This window comes from Artemia franciscana, unplaced genomic scaffold, assembly GCF_032884065.1.
Source record: "Artemia franciscana unplaced genomic scaffold, ASM3288406v1 PGA_scaffold_36, whole genome shotgun sequence".
Taxonomy (NCBI): domain Eukaryota; kingdom Metazoa; phylum Arthropoda; class Branchiopoda; order Anostraca; family Artemiidae; genus Artemia; species Artemia franciscana.
Genome location: NW_027062672.1, coordinates 49737 through 72145, shown reverse-complemented (window position 1 = coordinate 72145; position 22409 = coordinate 49737). Strand labels below are relative to the sequence as shown.

The window sequence follows — 22409 nt, the reverse complement described above, 5'->3', positions numbered from 1 at the left end:
TTTTGTTCTCTTTAAGCAATTTAATGTAAGCTTCTCCATGCATGAAAATCTTCAATTTTTCCACCTAAATGTGACAAATTTGACAACATTCTTGCAATACAGATGTAATCCAGATTTTTTTTTTAGAGGGGGGAGGCCCAGAATATCCCTGGATATAAATTTTACCGAAAATGGAAAATACAATATCTTTTCAAAAATATTTGATTATTGAAACAAGTCCGATTTCTAACACCGATTGTCTACTATGCTCCAAACTTTTGGTTTTCTTTTTACGATTTTTGAATTGTTTTAATCCCTTGTTGAAATATAAACAAATATTTGTGCAATAGGATTGTTATTATTAATATATCTATTATATATAATAGGGTTACATAAACAATGCCAGGAGTCCAAACTTCGCTGAAGTCCTGGCATTCGGCACGCTTGTATATTTTGTTTTTAAAATTACGCATTAGCATAATTGTTATGCTATTTTTTAGTAAACCAGCAATTTCAGTGGAATTAAGCAATTCTGGCCTAAATTTAATTTCTTCTTTCTGTTTACCCTTTCACATAATCTCTTATTTTACAGGACTTTTAGGCTCCTGGGATGCGTTTTTATTCTTCATGTTGCTTCTGGTCTAACCACAGACTTTTTTGACAGTTTTAATTTATCTGTACCTCTAAGTTTTTTCCATGCCTTTTGCTTTAGCTGCACGGATTTATTAATCCTCTCGTATAAATGCATACGACGTCACGGATACAAAAAAAATATATATATTCCATTCCCAAATTATTCATTAGCGTAATTATCATACTATTTTCTTAGATTTAAGCCACGAGATGGTAAATCAGTAGGTTTAGTCGATTTAAGAAATTCTGGCGTGAATTAAATTTGTTCTTCCTGCATCCTTCCACAGAATCATAAATTTTATAGCATTGCTATTCTCTTGGGATTTGTTGATTTTTTTTTCAAAACCACACTACCTTTCTATGACGAAACAAACATGAGTTTCAATAGGGATAAATCCTTTTATTAGACAGAGAAAAACAAATTTAAAAGTTCTGGATATTTCGATGACACAGTCAGTCTTTATCATCAGCAGAAATACTAAAGTATCATAATTAATACAAACTATATTTATACAGAAAAAAAACAATAACTTCCAGGTCACAGAATGTTACCGGTCCATTGGCTTAGAAGGTTCATTAACCGGGTTCATTCAAAGTCCTGAGTTCCTCAATCTTGCTTAGATTTATGTTGAATTCTTAATGAAGTTTGCAAAATCTTCTTCGTTTTCTAATTGTAAACGATATGTTGCAGAATTTATAGTTTCTTATAAATTCATAAAAAGGACCTTATAAAAATAAATTCATAAATTCATGAATTATTATAAACTCACTTAAGGAACTACAAATTCAGCAACATTTCATTAATAATTAGAGGACGAAGGAGGTTGCTATAACTTTATTAAGAATTCAGTATAAATTTAAGCACGACTAGGGAACTCAATTTTTTGAATGGACACAGTTAATGAAGCTTCTAAGCCAATGAACCGGTAACATTCTGTGACCCGGAAGTTACTATATTTCTTTTCGGCATATATATAGTTTGTGCCTATTATAATACTTTAGTATTTATGCTGATGATGAAGACTGACTATGTCTTCGAAACATCCAGAACTTTTGTATTTGTTTTTCACTGTCTAATAAAAGGATCTATCCCCATTGAAACTATTTGTTTCCTTGGGTTCGTAGTGATTCTCGCTGTTGCTACTCGTCTAACCACAGATTTCATTTAAGATTTTCTTTTTTTACTACTTCAAATATTTTTCCTGATATTCATCCTCTTGTATAGTTTCACATGGCGTTAATGATAATAAAAAACTTCTTTTCCATTCTTGCCTCGGTAATTATATTTTTGCTTTAGTTACGTTTTTATAAAATTCAATAAGAACCAGGCATGTTTCACTGCATATACTCCCTGAAACACATAAAATAGACTACACTTTAGCATAGTTATATTACCCTTTAATTTAAGTCATAGGGTGGTAAATTGACAATTTTAATTGAATTACGAAATTTTGGCGTGAGAATAGTCCCTCCTTCCTGTATATCCTTGAAATACACTATAATGACACCTTCCTTCATTCTGTTGTAATTTTGGTTTGTCTTCTAACCGCACATTTTGTCTTGCAACATTTTAGTTTGCAATTCATTGTAATTCTTGCTGTCGCTTGTTCCATGTCTCTTGCTTTAGCTGTTCCGAGTAATTCTTAATCTTATATAATTTCGCAAAACAATGTTTCTTCCCAAATTAAAGTAATGAGTGATATCAAAACTTAAATTAAACAGAAATTATTCTTTATATTAGCTGGCTGCCTAGTTCTTTGTGCAGAAGCTTGACTTTTTGTCCCAGGTCTTTAATAACCATTTTTTAAACATTAGTGTCGTATATTACGAGCAAGAAGCATTTTAAAAGCACTACGAAGCTTTAGCTTAAAGAACAAGGGGCTGATGAAGGGGACATCTTATATAATTTCTTTAATTTTCTTGTACGGATCTTGGATGATTTAGACCAAGGAAAGCTGCAACTTCACCTGGCTTTCATTGCACTGAGAAAATCAGGCATCAGTAAGACAAACATCCAACATCTATCCTGCGCAAAAGATTTTAAAAGATTTTCAGCTTTAAATACGTTTATCAATAATTTAAACAACAAAAAAATTGAATGCCAGTCATCAATCATCTCCAGAGGCCTTCTTCCTCCGCCTAGAAAGAAAAGAGGACGAGTTACGACAAAATAGTAGGATCTACGTTGATTTAACGAGGCATCTTTATCTATCAAAGTATCAAGAGCATCAAAATCAAAATATTTTCCTCCCAGACCTATCTAAGGCCTATTCATATCTGAAAACCACAAATTTGTTCTATTTTTGTTTTGGTTGTTTCAAAATTACAAAATCCTAGGCCATTACCATATTTTCGTCTGTGTTGCCGTATTGAACCGTCAAAACAATAATCTAAACTAACTAGTTAAATTTGAAAACGCTTTACATATGTTAAAAGTCCAAACATTAACAATCCGTTGATTCACAAAGACAGCAAAACTTTCAAAGCACACAGAGCCCCCCTTAAGCTGTTTGGTACCATATGCTTTAGCTTATTTTTTGCTCATTTTTAAACCATGCTATTTTTTAATTTTATTTTTTTACCAAAAAACTACAAGGCTGTACATGAAATTCTTTTTCATTAGAAATTTAATTCCCATTTTCTTAAATTTTTGAAGATATATAGCTCTGTTGATTTCCACTTACCCAATTCAACCAATCAAATTTCGTTTTTAAAGTCCATGGTACTTTATGTGTTTAAAGTACATTATAGTACTAGGGGTATAAATATATCTGTCGAAAACTTTTAAATCCGTATTTTTCTTTGCGTGTTTGAAACAACTTTTTAGGGTAAACCTAAAAATTTAAACGTAATTCCCCACTACCCAATGTTTCTGTGAGAAAACGCTTTCTCCACATTTTAGGTCTTTCTAGAATTATGTTTTGCATATTAAATTCAAAAAACTGAAAAAGTTATTCTATTGATCCTGGTTATTGTGAAAAGAATTGATGAGAACTTTAAAAATATTTAGGTTTTCAGTGCAACAACACTATTGTTTGTGAATTTTAGATTATTAATATGAGAACACTAAACCCTTAAGGTCCAAACCGTCGGTGCTGATCTCCATTTCATTGTCCTTCAGCCAGGAAGTACAATGGGGGGTTGCCCCCCCCCCTATTTACCTATTACATTAATAGTATTTATGTAAAACAATTAGTGTTTAGGATTGTTCTTTTATTCAGTTTCGCCTCATAATTTTTGCACAACGACATTTCGGATGTTTAGTTAAACCTGTGGTTTATTTTCTTACGGTTTCTTCACATTTTTTTTCTGATATTAAAAAAAAAAAATAGAACAAAAATTGTTGCATAAATTTTGAGTTTACCGTTTTGAAATCAGAATAAACTATTTAAATCCTTTAGCCAAACCAGTTTAAATTTCGTTCCTCGTAGTGAATTAAACAAAAAAAAAACAAATTTTTTTAAATGAAAGTAAGGAGTGACATTAAAACTTAAAACGAACAAAAATTACTCCATATATAAAAGGGGCTTTTCCTCCTCAACGCCCCGCTCTTTACGCTAAAGTTTGACTCTTTCTCTTAACTCTACATTTTAAAACAGTAAAAAATGGCAGAATTTTGATCCGGTGACTTTGGGGGGGAAATGAGCGTGAGCGTGGCCTAGGTGCCCTCCAATTTTTTTGGTCACTTAAAAAGGGCACTAGAACTTTTAATTTCCGTCAGAATGATCCTTTTTGCGACATTCTAGGACCAGTGAGTCGATACGATCACCCCAGGGAAAAAAAAAACAAAAATACAAAAAAAAAACGAATAAACACGCATCCGTGATTCGTCTTCTGGCAAAAAATGCTAAATTCCACATTTTTGTAGACAGGGGCTTGAAACCTCTACAGTATGGTTCTCTGATACGCTGAATCTGATGGTTTGATTTTTGTATGACTTCTAGGGGGTATCTCCCACTATTTTCTAAAATGAGGCAGATATTCTCAGGCTCATAACTTTTGACGGGTAAGACTAATCTTGATGAAACATATATATTTAAAATCAACATTAAAATGCGATTCTTTTGATGTAGCTATTGGCATAAAAATTCCATTTTTTAGAGTTTTGGTTACTATTGAGCCGGGTCGCTCCTTACTACAGTTCGTTACCACGAACTGTTTGATAATAAATTTATTTTTTACATCATTTCTTATGGAGCTTTTTATTAAGCCCTATAGTCCACTTTTTATAGTCTACTTATAGTCTAGTATAGTGTACTTTTTTCTTTAAGAAAAAAGTACTTTAAACGAAATATATAAGAAATCAAAGATAAAAAGTGAAGTTACTCTCCTATATTTCCTTTTCAAAAAGTGTATTTCAATTCCGTTGGTCGATTTTTGTCACTTATTTTCGTAAGCCAGTCACATTACTCCTTACTTCTGGTGAATAAAATAGCCCCTCCTGTTTAGAATCTGATTTTTCTTAAAACAATATTGAGCTTAGAAGCAGCGCTGCCAACGCAGCCCAATTGTGCTGTTTTGGTACCAACTGTACCGTATTTGGTAGAGGTCCCGGTACAATGTGGAACTTTTGGAATTTTTGGCACAATACAAATTTCAGGTACATTGTGGTTTCATTTCCTCTTTTCTTCTTTTCATATGTGTTCAAGTTTAGCGTTGGCAACGCTGCTTGAAACTTGCATCGTACTTCTTTGTTTTCTATATACATAATTTATAATCTATTTTCTTCTTTTTATAGGGTTTTAACAGAAAACTTTTTTTTTAGTTAGCTGTTTTTACAAGTAATTTCTCTGTGAGTATCAAAATTCCGCCCACTCCTTTGTTATATTATGCCACCCTGCCTTTCCGCTTGGAAAGGCAGGGTAGCATAATATAACAAAGGAGTGGACGGAATTTCAGCATAAATAGATACATCAAAAGAATTGGCTTTTTTGCTATTTCCAAATATATAAGATTCATCAAGTTTAGTGGTACTCATCAAAAGCTACGAGCCTGAGAAATTTGGCCTGATATCCGCAAAAAGGGGGAACACTCCCTAAAAGTCATTGATTCTTACAAAAATGATACCGCCAGATTCAGCGAAATGCCGGATTTTGTATTTTTCACCAAAAGAAAGATAATGGATGCGTTTTTTTCCCCAGTGATGACTGCATCGAACCAGTGACCCTAGAAGATCGAGAAAGGGCTGATTTGGTTGGAAATCAAAAGTTCTTGTGTCCTTTTACGATTACTAAAAATACTGGTGGGAGGCTAGCCCACCACCTACGCCCCTCTTTTCCCCAAAGTCGTCCGACTAAAATTTTGAGGCAGCCATCTATGTCTTTGAGGATGCCTTGACCTCCAAGGCCTACAAGGTATGAACTTTCCCTATTGTTTAGATATAGTATTGGCTATTGTGAAGTATGCAAATATTTTTCAAACGGGGATTTTCTGTGGGGGAGGGGTGTTTTCTACCCGGAGAATTTTTCTTTGGGGACTACGTTTCTGGGGGGCGGGACTTTCCAGAGGAAATTTTTCATTAGGGTTTGCCAGAATTCATAAGCAAAGTTCGTTTTAATTGTCTCACTTTTTCGTTGGCAACTCCGTTTTATATGTGGAGATGTTCCGGCGGAATTTTCCGGGGGAAATTTTCAGCTGAGTTGGAACCCTATGGGAGATTTTTTGATGAGGAGAGAGGATTATCCATGTGGGAATTACTACCAGGAGAAATGTTCCATTGAGGAATTATAACCTGGAGAAATCCTCAATGTAGAAATTTTGTGCAGGAGGAACTCTCAATTCTTTTTTTGGGGGGGGTATCGTGAAAAGTTTTCCACATAGAGGGATTCCCACCCGAAAAAAAAAATCAGAAAAAAAACAGTCTTTTTCTAATTAAAGCATGCTGGTGAGAAATTTTTCAGATAGAATTTCCAGGTAGGGGGGGGGTAGAATTTTCAGCCAAGATGGAAATTTTTGGGGAAGAGGAGGAATATTGTATCAGTATTCACGGAGGAGTATCGGTGGCTTGGTGCGCAGTGGAGAGAGAGACAAGTGCCTAATTTATCAAAAAGCATATCTTTACGCTAACAGTGTTTAACTTTTTGTCATCATTCAGGTATATACAGAAGATATTCTGGGGAGGGATGGTGCCCATGGGATGGTCTAGATTAATCTCTGTCGTCTCCTCAGTTGGATTAAGCCTGAATAAAGGTGCTACTCAGTAATAGCACCTTTCTTGTTGCAGATTTTGTTTAACACAACATGTTACTTTCAATTTGGAAGAAGAAAGATCGGGACTACGAGACTACGTAGTCCCGGTATTTTTCTACTGAGACGAAATTTTAGAGGTTGGAGTGGTTCAACTGTGTCGCTAGGAAATTTAGTTAGGCTAGGCGTTAACAAATACTACCAAGAGATTTCCAATTTATGGTATGATAAGAGCTTCAGAAAATTAACAAAGTCATAACTGAATATTTTAAAATAGTTTATGTGATCGAACAATCAGTATATAACAAAAAATATATTATATAAAAAAGGACGAAAACAACCAAAAGCAAGTAGGAAAGTGGGAAAATTCATGAACAAAAGTTAATTTGCTTTATCACCAATTTGAAAAATAATTTTGTTTATTACTTCTTGACGGATTAGTTTGCCAGATGGCCTTCAAAGAACATGTAGACCATTTTGTGTCTCATGGATTTCAGGACATTACTTGAAAAATGTCTAGAAATCAAATAAAATAACAATTTTTTTCAATTGTAAGTAAGGAGCGACATTAAAACTTAAAACGAACAGAAATTATTTCGTACATGAAAGAGGTTTTCTCCTCCTCAACATCCCGCTCTTTACGTCAAAGCTTTTTGTTACTATAAAAGTAGGGTTGTGACAAAGAGTCAAACTTTAGCGTAAAGATTGAAGCGTTGAGAAGGAGGCAATCCCTTTCATCCGGGATAATAATTAATTTGAAATGAAATTAAAATATGACTGGTGAAAAAATACTACAAGAAGCCTCACAGGCTCGAGAGCAGGTGATATCAGTGATTTTCTTTTTGCATCTTACGTAGTGTCAATATGGCTGAAAGCTTATACCCTAGTATGCCACAAGTCAGCAATTAACCTAGGCTACTTCTCTAAAGTTTATGTCTTTTGAAAGGAATAATTAAGGAATAGTTAAGGTTTTAAGGAATAATTTCTACCGAAATACTTTCCGAAGTCAAGGGGCAGTACTAAAAAACCAGTTCTTCAAATGATCAGTGGAAGCTGAATCATAAAAATATTTCATTTAATTTTGCTCCAATTTCAAAATCAAAGATTGAGGTGGACTACAGATTATATGCCTGAGTAATGTCTCCAATTTTATAGATTTAAACAATATGATGACTTTCGGCAATTGAACTTAAGACACAAAAAATGGATTATTTCAGTGACGTAAAGCCGTGAGACCAGAAAGAAAAGCGCTTTAAGAAGTGACAAAAAAGGTAATGAAAAATGGAAGGAAAATTCACTTACAACATTGTACGGGATCCTCAACTTTTGCAGTAGGCTTGCTCTTTTACCAAATCTGAAAATAGTTTTACAAGTTATATTGGATGAAGGGAAACAAGAACAACTAAAATTAAAACATAGACCAAAGAGTATTGGATAAGTATAAGAGTAAAATCTGGTGCTAGTGTCCGACAAAAACACTAACGCCATCTAGAGTTTGGTGACATTGTTTGAGCAGAACTTTTTCAGGTACTTTAAAATGAAGGAAACCAGAATTTTCTCCTCAGTAGACATGCTAGTGGAGGTTCAACTGGCCTACTTAGCAGGCTATGATTTTACCTATCTATCTTAGCCCCACTTTTTCCAAAATGGACTTCAATTTCAAATAATTCTTCAAAATAGAAAATGCTGGTTAATCATCACTTACTGAGAAACTTTAAGTAAAGTAAGTAAGTTAGTATGACGGTACTATAGCCTCAAGGTCCAAGCCGGCAGTACTGATCCCCGTTTCATGGCCCTTTAGCCAGGAAGAGCAATGAGGGGTTTGGAGCCAACCATCCTGTGCTTTCGCATACCCTTCCAGCTTACCTTCCCCAGATTTTTACAGGTACACATTTAGAGCTGGGTTGACCCTGGCTGGGATTACAGAGTCACCCCACTGACCGCCCGTCCTAAATTAAATAACTGGCTAAGACCGGGATCGAACCCGTGCCCCTTGAACACAAATTTTCAAACCAGTTAGCCAACCATTTAGCCAGGAGAGCTTACAGAGAAATTTTTGTTTTAACTAAAATATATTTGGCCCGGAAAAATTAGCCCTAAGGAAAACTTGTACTTAAAACTTTTCCCTGAAAGTTTCATTTTAGTACCAAGGACACAAAACTGAAAACGGATTCTTCAATTTGGTTAAATGAAAGCTTACACAGTCATATACGATTTAAAAAATTTGGAAAAACCGGAACTTCAGGTTTTAATGAAAAGATCTTATATTTTCATTTTTTTTTTTTTTTTTTTTTTATAAGCGTCTACCAATTTAAAAAATTAAAAACTCGTGTTAAAAACCACCAAAAAATGAAAGCAAAAATATATCATTATAGAGCTCTTGAAACCGTGAATTTCCCGATTGATGTAGCAGAAGAATAAATATAAAAAATAAAATAGGAAAACATTGAAAAAACGAAGTGTTTTTAGCTTACAAACGGGTTATCGGATCTTAATGAAATTTGATATTTAGAAGAATCTCGTGTCTCAGAGCTCTTCTTTTCAATCCCGGTCAAATCCGGTGACATTGGGGGGAGTTGGAGGGGGAAACCAGAAATCTTGGGAAACGCTTAGAGTGGAGAGATCGGGATGAAACTTATTTAGGAAGAGTAAGCACAAGTCCTAGTTATGTGGTTGACATAACCGGATCCGTTCTCTTTGGGTGAGCTTGGGGGGATTTCCAGTGCTTTGGTGAGTTCGGCGCTTCTGAATGTGCTAGGACGATGAAAATTGGTAGGCGTGTTAGGGACCTGCACAAGTTCACTTGATAACAGTCTTTCATCGATTCGACAATCTGGGAGAGGGCTGGGGGGAGAAGAAAACTTGAAAAATGAGGTATGTTTATCTCACGAATGGGTGATCGGATCTTAGTGGAAAATAATATATAGAAAGATATCATGTCTCAGATGCTCTATCTTCAATTCAGATTGGATCCGAGGACATGGGGGGGTGGAGGGGGAAACGGAAATTTTGGAAACCAGAAATCTTGGAAAACGCTTAGAGTGGAGAGATCGGGGTTAAACTTGATGGGAAGAATAAGCACAAGTTCTAGATACGTTATTGATATAACCAGACTGGATCCACTCTCTTTGGGGGAGTCGGGGGAGGTTCAATGTTCGGTGCTTCTGGATGTGCTAGGACGGTGAAAATTGGTAGGTGTGTTAGGGACCTGCAAAAATTGACGTGACAAAAGCCGTTTTCCCGATTCAACCATCTGAGGGGCTGAAGGCTCTTTGCTCTTCTGATCTCGTCACACGTGCCATATGAGCTCTTGGCCCTTGTTCTTTTATGGGCCATTAAATTTTTTTCTACAAATATCTACACTCAATTTTATACATCTTAGATTTTCAGCTTTGTTTACATTCTTACTTGAAGCGTTTTTCTTCTTATATTACTCTATAGTATGTTTTTGGAGGGTAGGCTCTCCTATCATTTTATTTCAGACACTTTTACCCGCAAAACCTATTTATTTTCTTTAGCTATTCATTAAACATTTTTTTTTTAAATTCTTACACAATTCATACTAAGATGTATTAGTACATACTACAAAATTTGGCCTTTCCTAATTACTACATCAAACATTTTTTTTCTTTTATTGCTCTTTAACATTGTTTTTGGGAAAGAGGATATTAAAAACATTGTCATAGCTAAAAACAAACATCTTGTTACAGAAAAAGTCCAAAAGAGGAAAAGTATGAAATGAAGCCTCATTATTAGTTACTTTTTACCCCCTCCCCCCAGGCCCAAGAAAAAATATTCCTAACCAATAAATATTTTCATTTGAAAATTTATTGAATAAAAGGATATTTGAAACCCTATCAAAGTTAAGTCCATGCACCTTATCAAACAGTGCTTGGCAACGAACTATAAGTATGGAGTGACCCGGCTCATTAGTAACCGAAACTCTAAAAAAAAATGTAAATTTAATACCAATAGATACATCAAAACAATGGGATTTTATGCTGATTTCAAATATATAAGTTTTCTATTACCTATCAAAAGTTAGGAAGCTCAGAAAGTTTGCCTTATTTTCAAAAAAGGGGAAATCTCTAAAAGTCATTGAATCTTAATGAAAATCACACCATCAGTTTTAGTGTATCAGACAACCCTCTGTGGAGGTTTCTCCGCCTTTGCGATCCCTCTGTGGAGGGATCGCATCGACACAGTGGTCCTAGAATATCGCGAGATGGCTCATTTGAGCGGAAATTATAAGTTGTAGTGCCCATCTCAAGTGAACACAAAAATTGAATGGCAACTAGGCCCCTCCCGCGCTCATTTTTATCGCAAAGTCAGTGTATCAGAATTTTAAGATAGAAATTTTGTTCGGCATAGTCCAGAAATCTAATAACTATTTCTTTGAGAATGACTTAATCCCCTACAGTCCCCTACTGGCTGCAATTTATGAACTTTGCCCATTCTTTTCGTATAATGTTGATTATTGGAAAGCATACAGAAATTTCAGGGGTATTTTTTTGGTGGAGGGCCTCCCCCTCACTTCTATTCAGATACATTTACCCGCAAATCCTATTCGTTTTTCTTTTACTACCCATTAAACTTTTTTCACTATAAGTGCCTATGCTCAAATACATCTCAAATTTTCAGGTTTGTTTACATTCCTACATCAAGTGTTTTTTCTTATATTACTCTTTAACGTAGTTTTTGGGGAGCCTCCCCTATCACTCTACTTTTGACGCTTTTACTTGCAAGTCGTATTCGTTTTTCTTTTACTAATCATTAAATATTTTTTTCTTTCTTTTTTTTACAAATTCCTTCACATAAATCCTACATCTTACATATTCAGCTTTGTCTGCAATCCTCCATCAGAGCTTTATTTCTTTTATTGCTCTTTGACATTGCATTTGAATGCCTCCTCCTTCACTCTATTTGAGACGCTTTTACCTTCAAATCCTATTTGTTTTTCTTTTACTAGTCATTAAACTTTTTTCTATGAATTCCTACATTCAATTTCATACATCTTAGATTTTCAGCTTTGCTTACATTACATTTTACATTACATTTTTTGGCAGGGGGATCCCCTATCACTCCATTTCAGACAGTTTTATCCGCAAATCTTATTCAGTTTTTTAGTATTCATTAAACAAGTTTTTTTTTTTTTTTTTTTTTTTTTTTTTTTTTTTTTTTTTTTTTTTTTTTTTTTTAATTCTTATACTTAAATTCCTAAATCTTAGATACAGCTATACTAAAAGAATTCCGTTTTTATTGTTCTTTAACAATATTTTTGGGAAAGAGGATATTTAAAACCATTTCAAAACTAAGTTCAAACACCTTGTTACAGATAAAGTCCAAAATAGGAAAAGTAGGCAATGAAGCCTCCTTATTAGTCACTTTAACCCCCCCCCCCCCAACCCTATAAAGTATAAGATATAGAAATAAAAGTTTCTTTGGCTTCAAGATTATAACGTTTCATTTCTTGCAATGTTTAAATTTTTTCTCTTGTAATGAATAAGTATTTCCATTTGAAAATTTAATGATAAAAGAGGATATTTAAAAACCCCTTCAAAGTTAGATCCACACACCTTATCAGAGGAAAAGTCCAATAGGTGAAAAAAAAAGGAGATAATTACTTCTGAACCCCAAAACAGCTCCATCTCGGAGGTATGTGAAAGGCTATCAAAGAATCTGGACTTCGGAACTTTAACAGAGAGTTGAGAAACTAAAAATTAAACACTAGTTTTGAAAAAAAACATTAAACACTTGGGTTTTATAAAACGAAACCACTAGCATATCTTATATTAGAAAAACTAGTTCTTGAAAAAAACAAAAAACTGAAACACTTGATTAAACAGTTCGTGGCAACGAACTGTAAGTAAGGAGCGATCCGGCTCAATAGTAACCGAAACTATAAAAAAAAGAAATTTCGATACCAATAATTACATCAAAAGAATTGAATTTTTATGCCGGTTTAAAATATGTAAGTTTCATTAAGTTTTGTCTTACCCATCAAAAGTTTCGAGCCTGAGAAAATTTTCCCGATTTTCAAAAAGAGGGGTAAATACCTCTTAAAAGCTATAGAATCTGACTGAAAATCGCACCATCAGATTCAACGTTTCAGAGAACTCTACTGTGGAGGTTGGAAGGTCCTATCTGCAAAATGTGGAATTTTATGTTTTTTGTCAGAAGAAACATTAAAGAAAAAAGATGAAAGAAGAAAGATAAGTGTTTATTTGTTTTGTTTTCTCCGGGGATAATCACATCAAACTAATGGCCTTAAAACATCGGGACGTGGCTCATTCCAACGGAAACTAAGCCCACTCCCACTTTACTTTTTCCCCAAAATCAATCGATCAAAATTTTGTGATAGCTATTTTGTTCAGCACAGTTAAAAACCCAAAAACTATGCTTTGGAGATAACATGACCCCCCAAAGCCCCTGGGGAAATGTCTAAGTTATACAATTTGCCTATTGTTTACGTGTAGTATTACGTGTAGTCACTGGGAAGTATGCATGTATTTTTCAGGTGGGGAGGTGAGGACGAATTTTCCACTGGGGGGATTTTGTACAGGGAGAATTTTCTAAGGGCATTGAAGTTTCCAAGGGGTGAATTTTCCAGGGGAAATTTTATAGTGGGGGAATTCGCCAGAATTCTCATTCGAAATTTCTTTACATGTCTTGCTTTCTCCTTACCGACTCAGTTTAACGCTTGGACATGTCCAGGGTAATTCTCCGGGGCAAATGTTAAACAGTATTGAATTGTCAGAGGACATCTCCATTGGGAGGGGGATTTTTAGGCCAGATTTTTTGGCATTATTTAAAAAACGATCAGAAATGAAATAAAAAAAACTAGTTTTTTCAGCTCAAAGTAAGGAGCAACATTAAAACTTAAAAGAAACAGAAACTATTATGTATATGAGGAGGGTTTCCCGCTCCTCAACGTCTTGCTCTTTAGGCTAAAGTTTAAATTTTGTCCTAATTCTTTAAAAATGACTCCTGAAAGACAAGGGTTGTTTAGTTAGAACAATAAGTAGGTTTTTCAAAGGTGAGGAAAAACTTTAGCGTGAAGACCCAGGCGTTGAGAAGGAGTAACCCTCATCATATATGTAATAGTTTAATTTCGGTTTAAGTTTTAATGCTGCTCCTTTCTTGACCTGAAAAAACTTTTTTTTTTAATTCTTAAAAAAAAAGGAAAAATGAAACACTTATTTCTTAGAAAGACCATCTTAGCGCAAGAGCAGTGGAGTAGGGGTTGGTGCGACCCAGCAGGGGGGGGGGTGCAGACGTCTGTTGCATCTTGACGGGTCTCTTGCTCCTTGGAGAATGTGGAGGGGGGCTAAAATAGCTCTTTTGAAAAATAAGTGTTTCATTTTTTTGGTTTTTAAGGGATCAAGTGTTTCACTTTTTGTTATTTTTTTCCAAAATTATTGTCATTTTTAATTTTTTTTTTTTAAGAATCAAGTGTTTCATTTTTTTCAATAGCTAGTCTTTAATTTTTCGTTTTTTAAAGAATCAAGTGTTTAGTTTTTTTCAAAAATTAATTATTCATTTTTTTTGTTTTTCAACTTTACAATAAAGTTTCGCTGTCAAGCTTCTTTGATAGCTTTTCTCGTACTTTAAGTGGGAAGTTCAATTTTTTTTAGAGAATCAAGTTTCGTTTTTTTCCGAAGAAAAAGGGTATATGCCCCCGAGAGGAGGCTATGCCTTCTCAATACAAGAACACAATTTTAGGTTTACTGAAAAAAGAAAACAAATGTCCGTGGATTGGCAGTTAAATTGTCATATACTGACATATACTAACTTTTCTTTGCTAAGGTTTTGTTAACTTTAATTTATTAAAGTAAGAAAGGTGAAAACATTTCGATCTTATTTTGTTTTCAGTTTAAAAGGAAACTTGCTCTTTCAATTTCCAATCGAATGAGCTGTTTTCGAAGTTTCTTTGACAAAAAATGGCCATCTCAACATTTCTATATAATACATTCTGGGGAAATACGATGTTTGTGGTTCTTCTGATTACCAATCCAATGAAACCCATCCAAAGTTTATACGATCACCCTTTCTATACACACCATATATGCCCCCAGGGCATAACTTAAAACCCTTGCGCTGAGGACTCTGGGGGATGTCATCCTCAAAGACATAGTTTCCCGACCTTTCAATTACGTTGAACAAATTTACTGTCAAAAAATTGGATTGAATGGGTTTGGAGAAATGGTGGGCTTGGGAGTAGGATTTAGTTGCCCTCCAATCACTTTTGACTATTAAAAAGGGCACTAGTCCTTTTAATTTCCAATGGAAGGATCTCTTTTCTAAACTTCTAAGTGTACAAAAGGACATCTCAAAATCTCTATCAGATTTTTTTGGGAAAATATGAGGTGGGGGTATCTACATTCCAATCACCCTGAATCCTAGAAAGGGCACTAGAACTTTTGTTTACCAATCCAGTGATCCCCTTCCGTAGTTTATACGATCACCCTTTCTATTTATACTTTATATGCCCCCGGGGCATAACTTGCAACCCTTGCCAAAGGTCTGTATGAGGGTTGTCATCCTCAAAGACACAACTCCCGGAACTTTCAATAAGCTTGAATAAAATGGCTATCTCAAAATTTTGATTGTATGTGTTTGAGGAAACGGTGGGCATGATAGAGGGTTGCCCTCCAATCACTATTAAAATGAGGACTAGGAATTTCATTTTCCAATCGATTGATCTCTTTTCGAAGTTTCTACGCCAACAAATGATCATCTGAATGTTTCTGTCAGACGTATTTCGGGAAAGTTTTCTTTTATTTGCACAATAAATAATTATTTTTTTTTTAATCAGCACAAAAAATATTACAGTTTAAAAACACTTGTTTTATTTTTGAAGTAAATATACAACATTTTTTATAAAAAATACCACAAAGACACTTAGAAAAGGGTTCTCTCACCCTCACCTCCCGGAAGTGTGCGGAGGCCACTCGTGAAGGACGGCCAAAGATCGATCCCCACCCCTCCTAGGCCAGCTGTGGGTTTGGTGAGCAAAAAAACCCTTTTTAAATTGATTTTAAAGATATGTAAAAATACATTCAAAATAAAGAAAGCTCTGCCTTGCATACACACGGAGCATATTGATAAGAAAAATCTTCCCACCTCCCACATGGTATTACTATTTAAATGAGTTTCTCCAGACTGAGATGTTGTCTATATTGCACAAATTCTCCTCCATATGAGTTGCGGTAGAGCCCATGGGCTAGTACCTTTACACCACCCTCACGTACACAGACTTTGTCCGATGTGGCTTACATGGCGTTTTTCTACTCTAACTGTATAGTTTTTTTAATTATAAAGAACGAATCGTCATGACTTTGGCTCTTGGAACTAAACTACTTTCCACACAGTTTCCATAGGCACTCATATCGAAATAATTTTAGGCACCCCCTTGCAGACTAGTTTGATATCCTCATTGCGTGTTTGTTCACAGTACACCTTCGGACCTACAAGCACAACCTTGAATATCAAGTCGCTCCTCGTCTCGCATTTTAGCAATATTAGTTGATTTGGGTTTTTGCACTTCACTAAATCCGGATAAATGGACTTATCCCAATTGGGAAAGTCCAATCAAGAGCTAATGTACTTACCATTTTCCAGATCATTTAATTACTCATCAGTTTTAATTTTTAACAGGAGTGAACTTCAACCTCCCTCGGCCATTGGAGCTTACACACATTGTAAAAGAATGACAACATGAGTTTCTTGGAGAATTCTGTAATTGAGCTACCAGCAGCAGTATTTTTATAATTTTTTTTTTCCTATGAAAAAGGATCACATTGGAGTCTATGATTGTGAATTATCTGAAGTTGGAATCGGCTATAATTTAAGCAATTCTTTTGGGTTGGTTACAACGTTACATCGACTCCTATTGCATATATCCTCGCACATTTTACCGAAGACTGAATTTAAAATGAGCTTATGGATTTTTTTCAACTTTCGCCCTTGCTTCTGAACGTTTACTGACAAAAGTGGCAATAAACGTGTTCATGTATGGCTTTTGCTCAAACTGGAGGGCTCCATGAATCTTTGTAATCCAGAAAAATTGGCTACAATCCATAGCAAAATAACATAGTGAAAAAGAATATTCTGTTTTGGATCAAGGTCGGCAATAAGTTTTGTTTTGAAGGTGTTTAGTGTATACCCCCATTCTCAACAAAAGATAAATTATATGGACTCAAAGAGGCCTTAGTCATCGGTCTGCTTATGGACGGAAAAACAAAATGCTTTACAGAGTAATGAAGTTCCAAAGGCATTTCTTCATCAATTTAAAAAAAATATCCTTGCGGTCCATTCTCCCCAACGATGCAAATGTCGGGGAAATTTGGAGCACAAGGATTGTCAAGCTATTTGTAATTACCACACTGCACAGAGTAGTGAGACATTGCCAATGGATAAAGGGAATATATCTCCAGAAAAACCGCATTCGACTTTTCACCGGTGCTTTGTCCATCTGGATCAGTTTCCAGGATACGATCACCGTGGAAAACATACCCCCTCCATTGATCTTTCTAAAAATGGATGCTGATCCATCTCAGTAATCAGACCTATTTCTAAAGTACTGATTTTTAGAATTAATTCCATCGCCAGGTGAGGAGTTAAAAAATAATAACCCAAATCAAATCCAAATTCTTAATAGATTTTATCCATGTTTTTACAAACAATATCTAATAATGTCAATACATCACTTGCCAGGTACATTTTGCAATAATCCTCCCCATTTTTACACCCTCCCTTTGCCCAAACTTTTGTACAAAACCCATAGTTGGCAGTGAATCATAAAACGCTTCGATGGTGGCGATTTTTCCTCACGTAGACTCGAGGTAGAGTTGTAGTATTCATTCGGGTATTTGCTTTTACACGTTAATAAATTATACGTTTCACCATCTATAAAATGCTGTTCAAGGAGAGGGAAACTATTAAAACAGTCGCTTTTCGTCGATCCTGTACTAGAATCAATTGACTTGGGGATTTGGGGGAAAATATAGGAATCTAAAGAACGGATTTTATTCAAGCACGTATGACCATTATTTATAGTTTTCCATAGGAAATCTAATACTAGCAGCTTCTCATATGATTTGGGTATGATATTATAAGAAAAAGAGCCATCGACCCATGCGGCATCTACAAATTCACCTTTCTGCAAACGGGCCAATGCAGGTAAAATGAATTTCAAATCATAACTAGAATTGTGTATACAAACAGGTAGAAAGTACTGTTGTCTCTCTCAATAAAATTGGATTGCTTAAATGGTTGTGGTCGTGAGCTGACATCCTTCGCCCGCTACCCTCGATAAATCTCTTGTTACAAATCCAACACATTTTCTAATTTTAATGATTAGCTCGTCCTCTGTGGTAGAATCATTGGATAATTGCGTTGCGCAACCGTGAAATTGACTTATTTGCCTTTTTAATAAACACAGTCGTGGTTGCGCGCAAACAATCTTCCACACCCAATGTCTGGAATACCCCTACCAATTGCATAGTATTAAACGAGTTTCTTTGGGCATCGGCGAAAGAGACCGCAATGGATTCATGTTTTTGACGCGATTTTAATTTGATAGATTGTATACATCCATGCATTAGAATACCCTAAGACGTTACTGGGACTTTGCTAATTCACCCCCTTGACAACATCATGTACAAAATGTCTTTTTGTCCAAAATCTGCTTAATATCAACATCTACCACTGAACGTCATAAATTCTTTTTTCTTTGCATGGATTCGATTGGTTTTTCCAGTCAGCTTTTTCAGTCTTACGCAAGCTATGATGGTAAAAGTTAAGTTAGGTTAGATTTTGTTAGTTTAGGTTAGGTTAGGCTAAATTTGGTTATAAATGTCAGAAATGGGCTAAAAACCGAGCATAAGCTATCGTAATCCAACCTATCCTAGCCAAATCTAACCTAACATCTCATCATCAAACCTAGCATTAAACAAAAAAAGTTGACTGGCAATGCTGACTAAATCCAAGGAGAAAAAAAAGTATTTCGAACATTCACCGGTGAATGTCTACATTCACCAATTGCGGACATTCATGGTAACATTTTCATTCAGTTCACCACTTTTTTAATTTATTTCAACACCCCCTCACCGTTTCCAAAAATTTCTCCTATTATATGAATTTAGTTATCTTTGACGATTTTCTAACAGTTAAGGATCAGAAAAGCACAGAAGATTTATTCGTGATAGGTAGAAAAAAAATACATCAATAGTAGCCTATATATTTCACAAAGCTATTTTTATACTTCTAAAATCATAAGATTAAATTGTTGATTAAATGGTCAAATCCTAGCAATAACATTAATAATAGCGGTAGAAGTTGTAGTAGTAATATTCATATAGTATCTTTTGGTTGGCTGGACATCCCCCTCAACCTCCAGTGAAAGTTTCTATTTAATGCTCTAATTGGTTCCTGGAACACAGCTTTCAATCGAGTGCTTCGATTTAGTTCAACACCCAACTCAACAATTCCGTAAAGTTTACCTGAATGCCTTATCTAAATTAGTAGTCACTATAAAAGCAGTAGTTGTCGTAAAAGTAAAAGAACTAGTGTAGTAGTAGCAGTAGTGTGCACATATTGCTTTTTCGTCAATTGATTACCCCCTTCATCTTTCCTTGAAAGTCCCAACTTAATACCGCAAGGCGTTCTTGGGATGCGCCCTGTTGACAACTTGGATGCACAGAGTGTATTTTAATTTGTTTAAACTTTCTCCACGATAATCCAAGGAATTTTCGCCTTCATAACTTAATCCTTAGTAGAAGTAAGAGTAGGGTTGAACATCCCCTTCAGCATTCCTAGGAAATCCAACTTAATACACTAAGCCGTTCCTAAGATGACATAGTTATCTGACCTTTCTGCTATTCTAAACAAGATGACCCTCTCAAAATTTTTATTGTATGTCTTTCAAGAAAGGTGTGTGGGAGGGTGTCCAATTCCCTCAAAATACTTTTGACTCTTAAACAGGTTCTAGAAATTGCAATTTTCCGATCTAATGAGCCCCATTTGGAGTTTCTAAGACAGCTCCTTCCATGCGAAGTGCTTTAGTGAAAACAAAAGTAAAAAAAAAATGAATAACACATTGAAAACACTTCGCTCTTTACTTAGACATCACGATTGTGCAGCCTAGGATCGCATTTCAAAGTTTCAGACCATCAAACAACAGTTGTTGGTAGACGAACGATTCTTTTGGGGTTAACGATAGGACAAACATAATATAAATTACAAACTATGAATGTTGACAAATTTCAGGCAGTGGAAAAATAAAATATAACATATATTGGAAAACCAGAAAAAATGAAGTTGAATATCCAAGCATGGTTTATACACGACATTTTAAATGTAAATTTGTGTTTTTTCTATATCTCCAAACTCTCCATAGATATATTTCGAGACCCAGAATTTTTATTACCTGGACCTGTAAATGTTTTTCTATGATAAAAAAATAACAAATTTGTTCAACTGAAAGTAGGGAGCAACATTAAAACTTAAAATAAACAAATAATTCATATATGAGGATATTCTTCCTCAGTACCTTTCTCTTTATTAAATAAAAAAAACTAGTTTTTTTAACTGAAAGTAAGGAGCGACATTAAAACTTAAAACGAACAGAAATTACTCCGTATATGAAATGGGTTGTCCCCTCCGCAGTCCCTCGCTCTTTACGCTAAAGCTTTTAATTGTTTTAAAAAGTAGAATTGTGGCAAAGAGTCAAACTTTAGCGTAAAGAGCGAGGGATTGCGGAGGGGACAACCCATTTCATATACGGAGTAATTTCTGTTCGTTTTAAGTTTTAATGTCGCTCCTTACTTTCAGTTAAAAAAACTAGTTTTTTTTATTTAATTTCTGAACGTTTTTGAATTAATGCATGTTTGATTTAGGCTCTCCGCACATAAATTATTGAAATGAAATTAGTATATTAATTTTTTTTGGCTAAATGGCTTTCTCTTAGTTTTAATCAGACGATTTTGAGAAATAAGGGGTGGGGAAGGAGACCTAGCTGCCCTCCAATTTTTCGGTTACTTAAAAAGGCTACTAGAACTTTTAATTTTCAACGAACGTTTTTATTAGTAAAAAATATACGTAACTTAAGAATTAACTTACGTAACAAACTTTTATATTCTTATATTTTTATTATGTGTACGAGGGGGTTTGTACCTTCGTTAATACCTCGCTTTTTACACTAAATCGTAAGTTTTGTCCCAATTCTTTAAGAATGACCCCTGAATCAAAAAGGCCGTAGAATAAATAGTTGAAATTACTAAAAATATTTTAGCATAAAAAGCGAGGTATTTATCTCCTCCTAAATACCTCGCTCTTTATGCTAAAGTATTGTTAGAACCCCTCATATGCGTAATAATCTCTGTTCGTTTTAAATTTCAATGCTATTCCTTACTTTCATTTGAAAAAACATTTTCATGTTTATTTTTTCATTGTTTTTTTTTTTATAGTAATGCTAGAAAATCCTGCGCCCTTTTCATTGAATTTTTCTTCCCCCATGACATATTCCTCAAAGGAAAGATCCTCCCACAAAGCCCTCTCCCATCAACCCCACCCCAAACCAAAAAATCCCCATGAAAACGTCTGTACACTTCCCAATAACCATTACTATATGTAAACACTGGTCAAAGTTTGTAACTTGCAGCCCCTCCCCCAGGGATTGTGGGGGAGTAAGTCATTCCCAAAGACATAGTTATTATGGTTTTCCACTATGCGGAACAAAATGGCTATCTTAAAATTTTTATCTGTTGACTTTTGGAAAAAAATTAGCGTGGGAGGGGGCCTATTTGCCCTCCAATTTTCTTATCACTTAAAAAGGGCACTAGAACTTTTCATTTCCGTAAGAATGAGCCCTCTTGCGACACTCTAAGACCACCTGGTCGATACTATGACCCCTGGGGAAAAGAAAAAAAACAACAAACAAACAAATAAACACGCATAAATGATTTGTCTTCTGGCAAAAAATATGAAATTCCACATTTTTTTAGATAGGAACTTGAAATTTTTGCTATAGAGTTCTCTGATATGCCGAATGCGATAGTGTGATTTTCGTTAAGATTCTATGACTTTTAGGGGATGTTTCCCCCTTTTTTCCAAAATAGGGCAAATTTTCTCAGGCTCGTAACTTTTGATGACAAAGACTAAATTAATTGAAAGTTATATATTTAGAATCAGCGTGAAAATTCGATTCTTTTGATGTATCTTTTAGCATCAAAATTCCATTTTTTAGAGTTCCGTTTACTATTGAGCCGGGTCGCCCCTTACTACAGTTCTTTACCACGAACTGTTTGAGAAGAAAATAATTCGGTATTTCGGGGCTTCTGACATTATTACTCCTTTGCAGAAGTTAGGCTTAAAATTGAAAAAGGATTATATTTTTTCTCTGGGCCCCTTCCACCTCTTAGTTCGTTTATTTTCCCGTTAGTTTTCACCTGTTTTCGCTTTATAGTTGTGTTATCTCTTAGCAGTTCTTTCGTTAGTTGAGTTATGGTTGTGGTATATATGTTTTATCGCTCGTATAGTTGTGTTATTTTCAAATTATACTCCATAATAGAGAGGCTCCGAACACCCAGCATTGTATATTAAGCTCTGAA

The 22409-nt window shown here is 34.9% G+C and overlaps 1 protein-coding gene across 1 annotated transcript in view; it reads right to left on the bottom strand.

Annotated features, from left to right (window-relative positions):
- Positions 1–2660: 2660 nt before the first annotated feature.
- The window catches only part of LOC136041744 (uncharacterized), a 44578-nt gene continuing 24829 nt past the window's right edge, over positions 2661–22409 (bottom strand). The window contains exons 4-5 of the mRNA XM_065726497.1: positions 8101–8152; positions 2661–2751 (exon numbers count right to left, since the gene is read on the bottom strand). Coding sequence (XP_065582569.1) covers positions 2725–2751; positions 8101–8152 — 79 coding nt within the window. The 3' untranslated portion in view covers positions 2661–2724. The remainder of the gene's footprint in view (positions 2752–8100; positions 8153–22409) is intronic.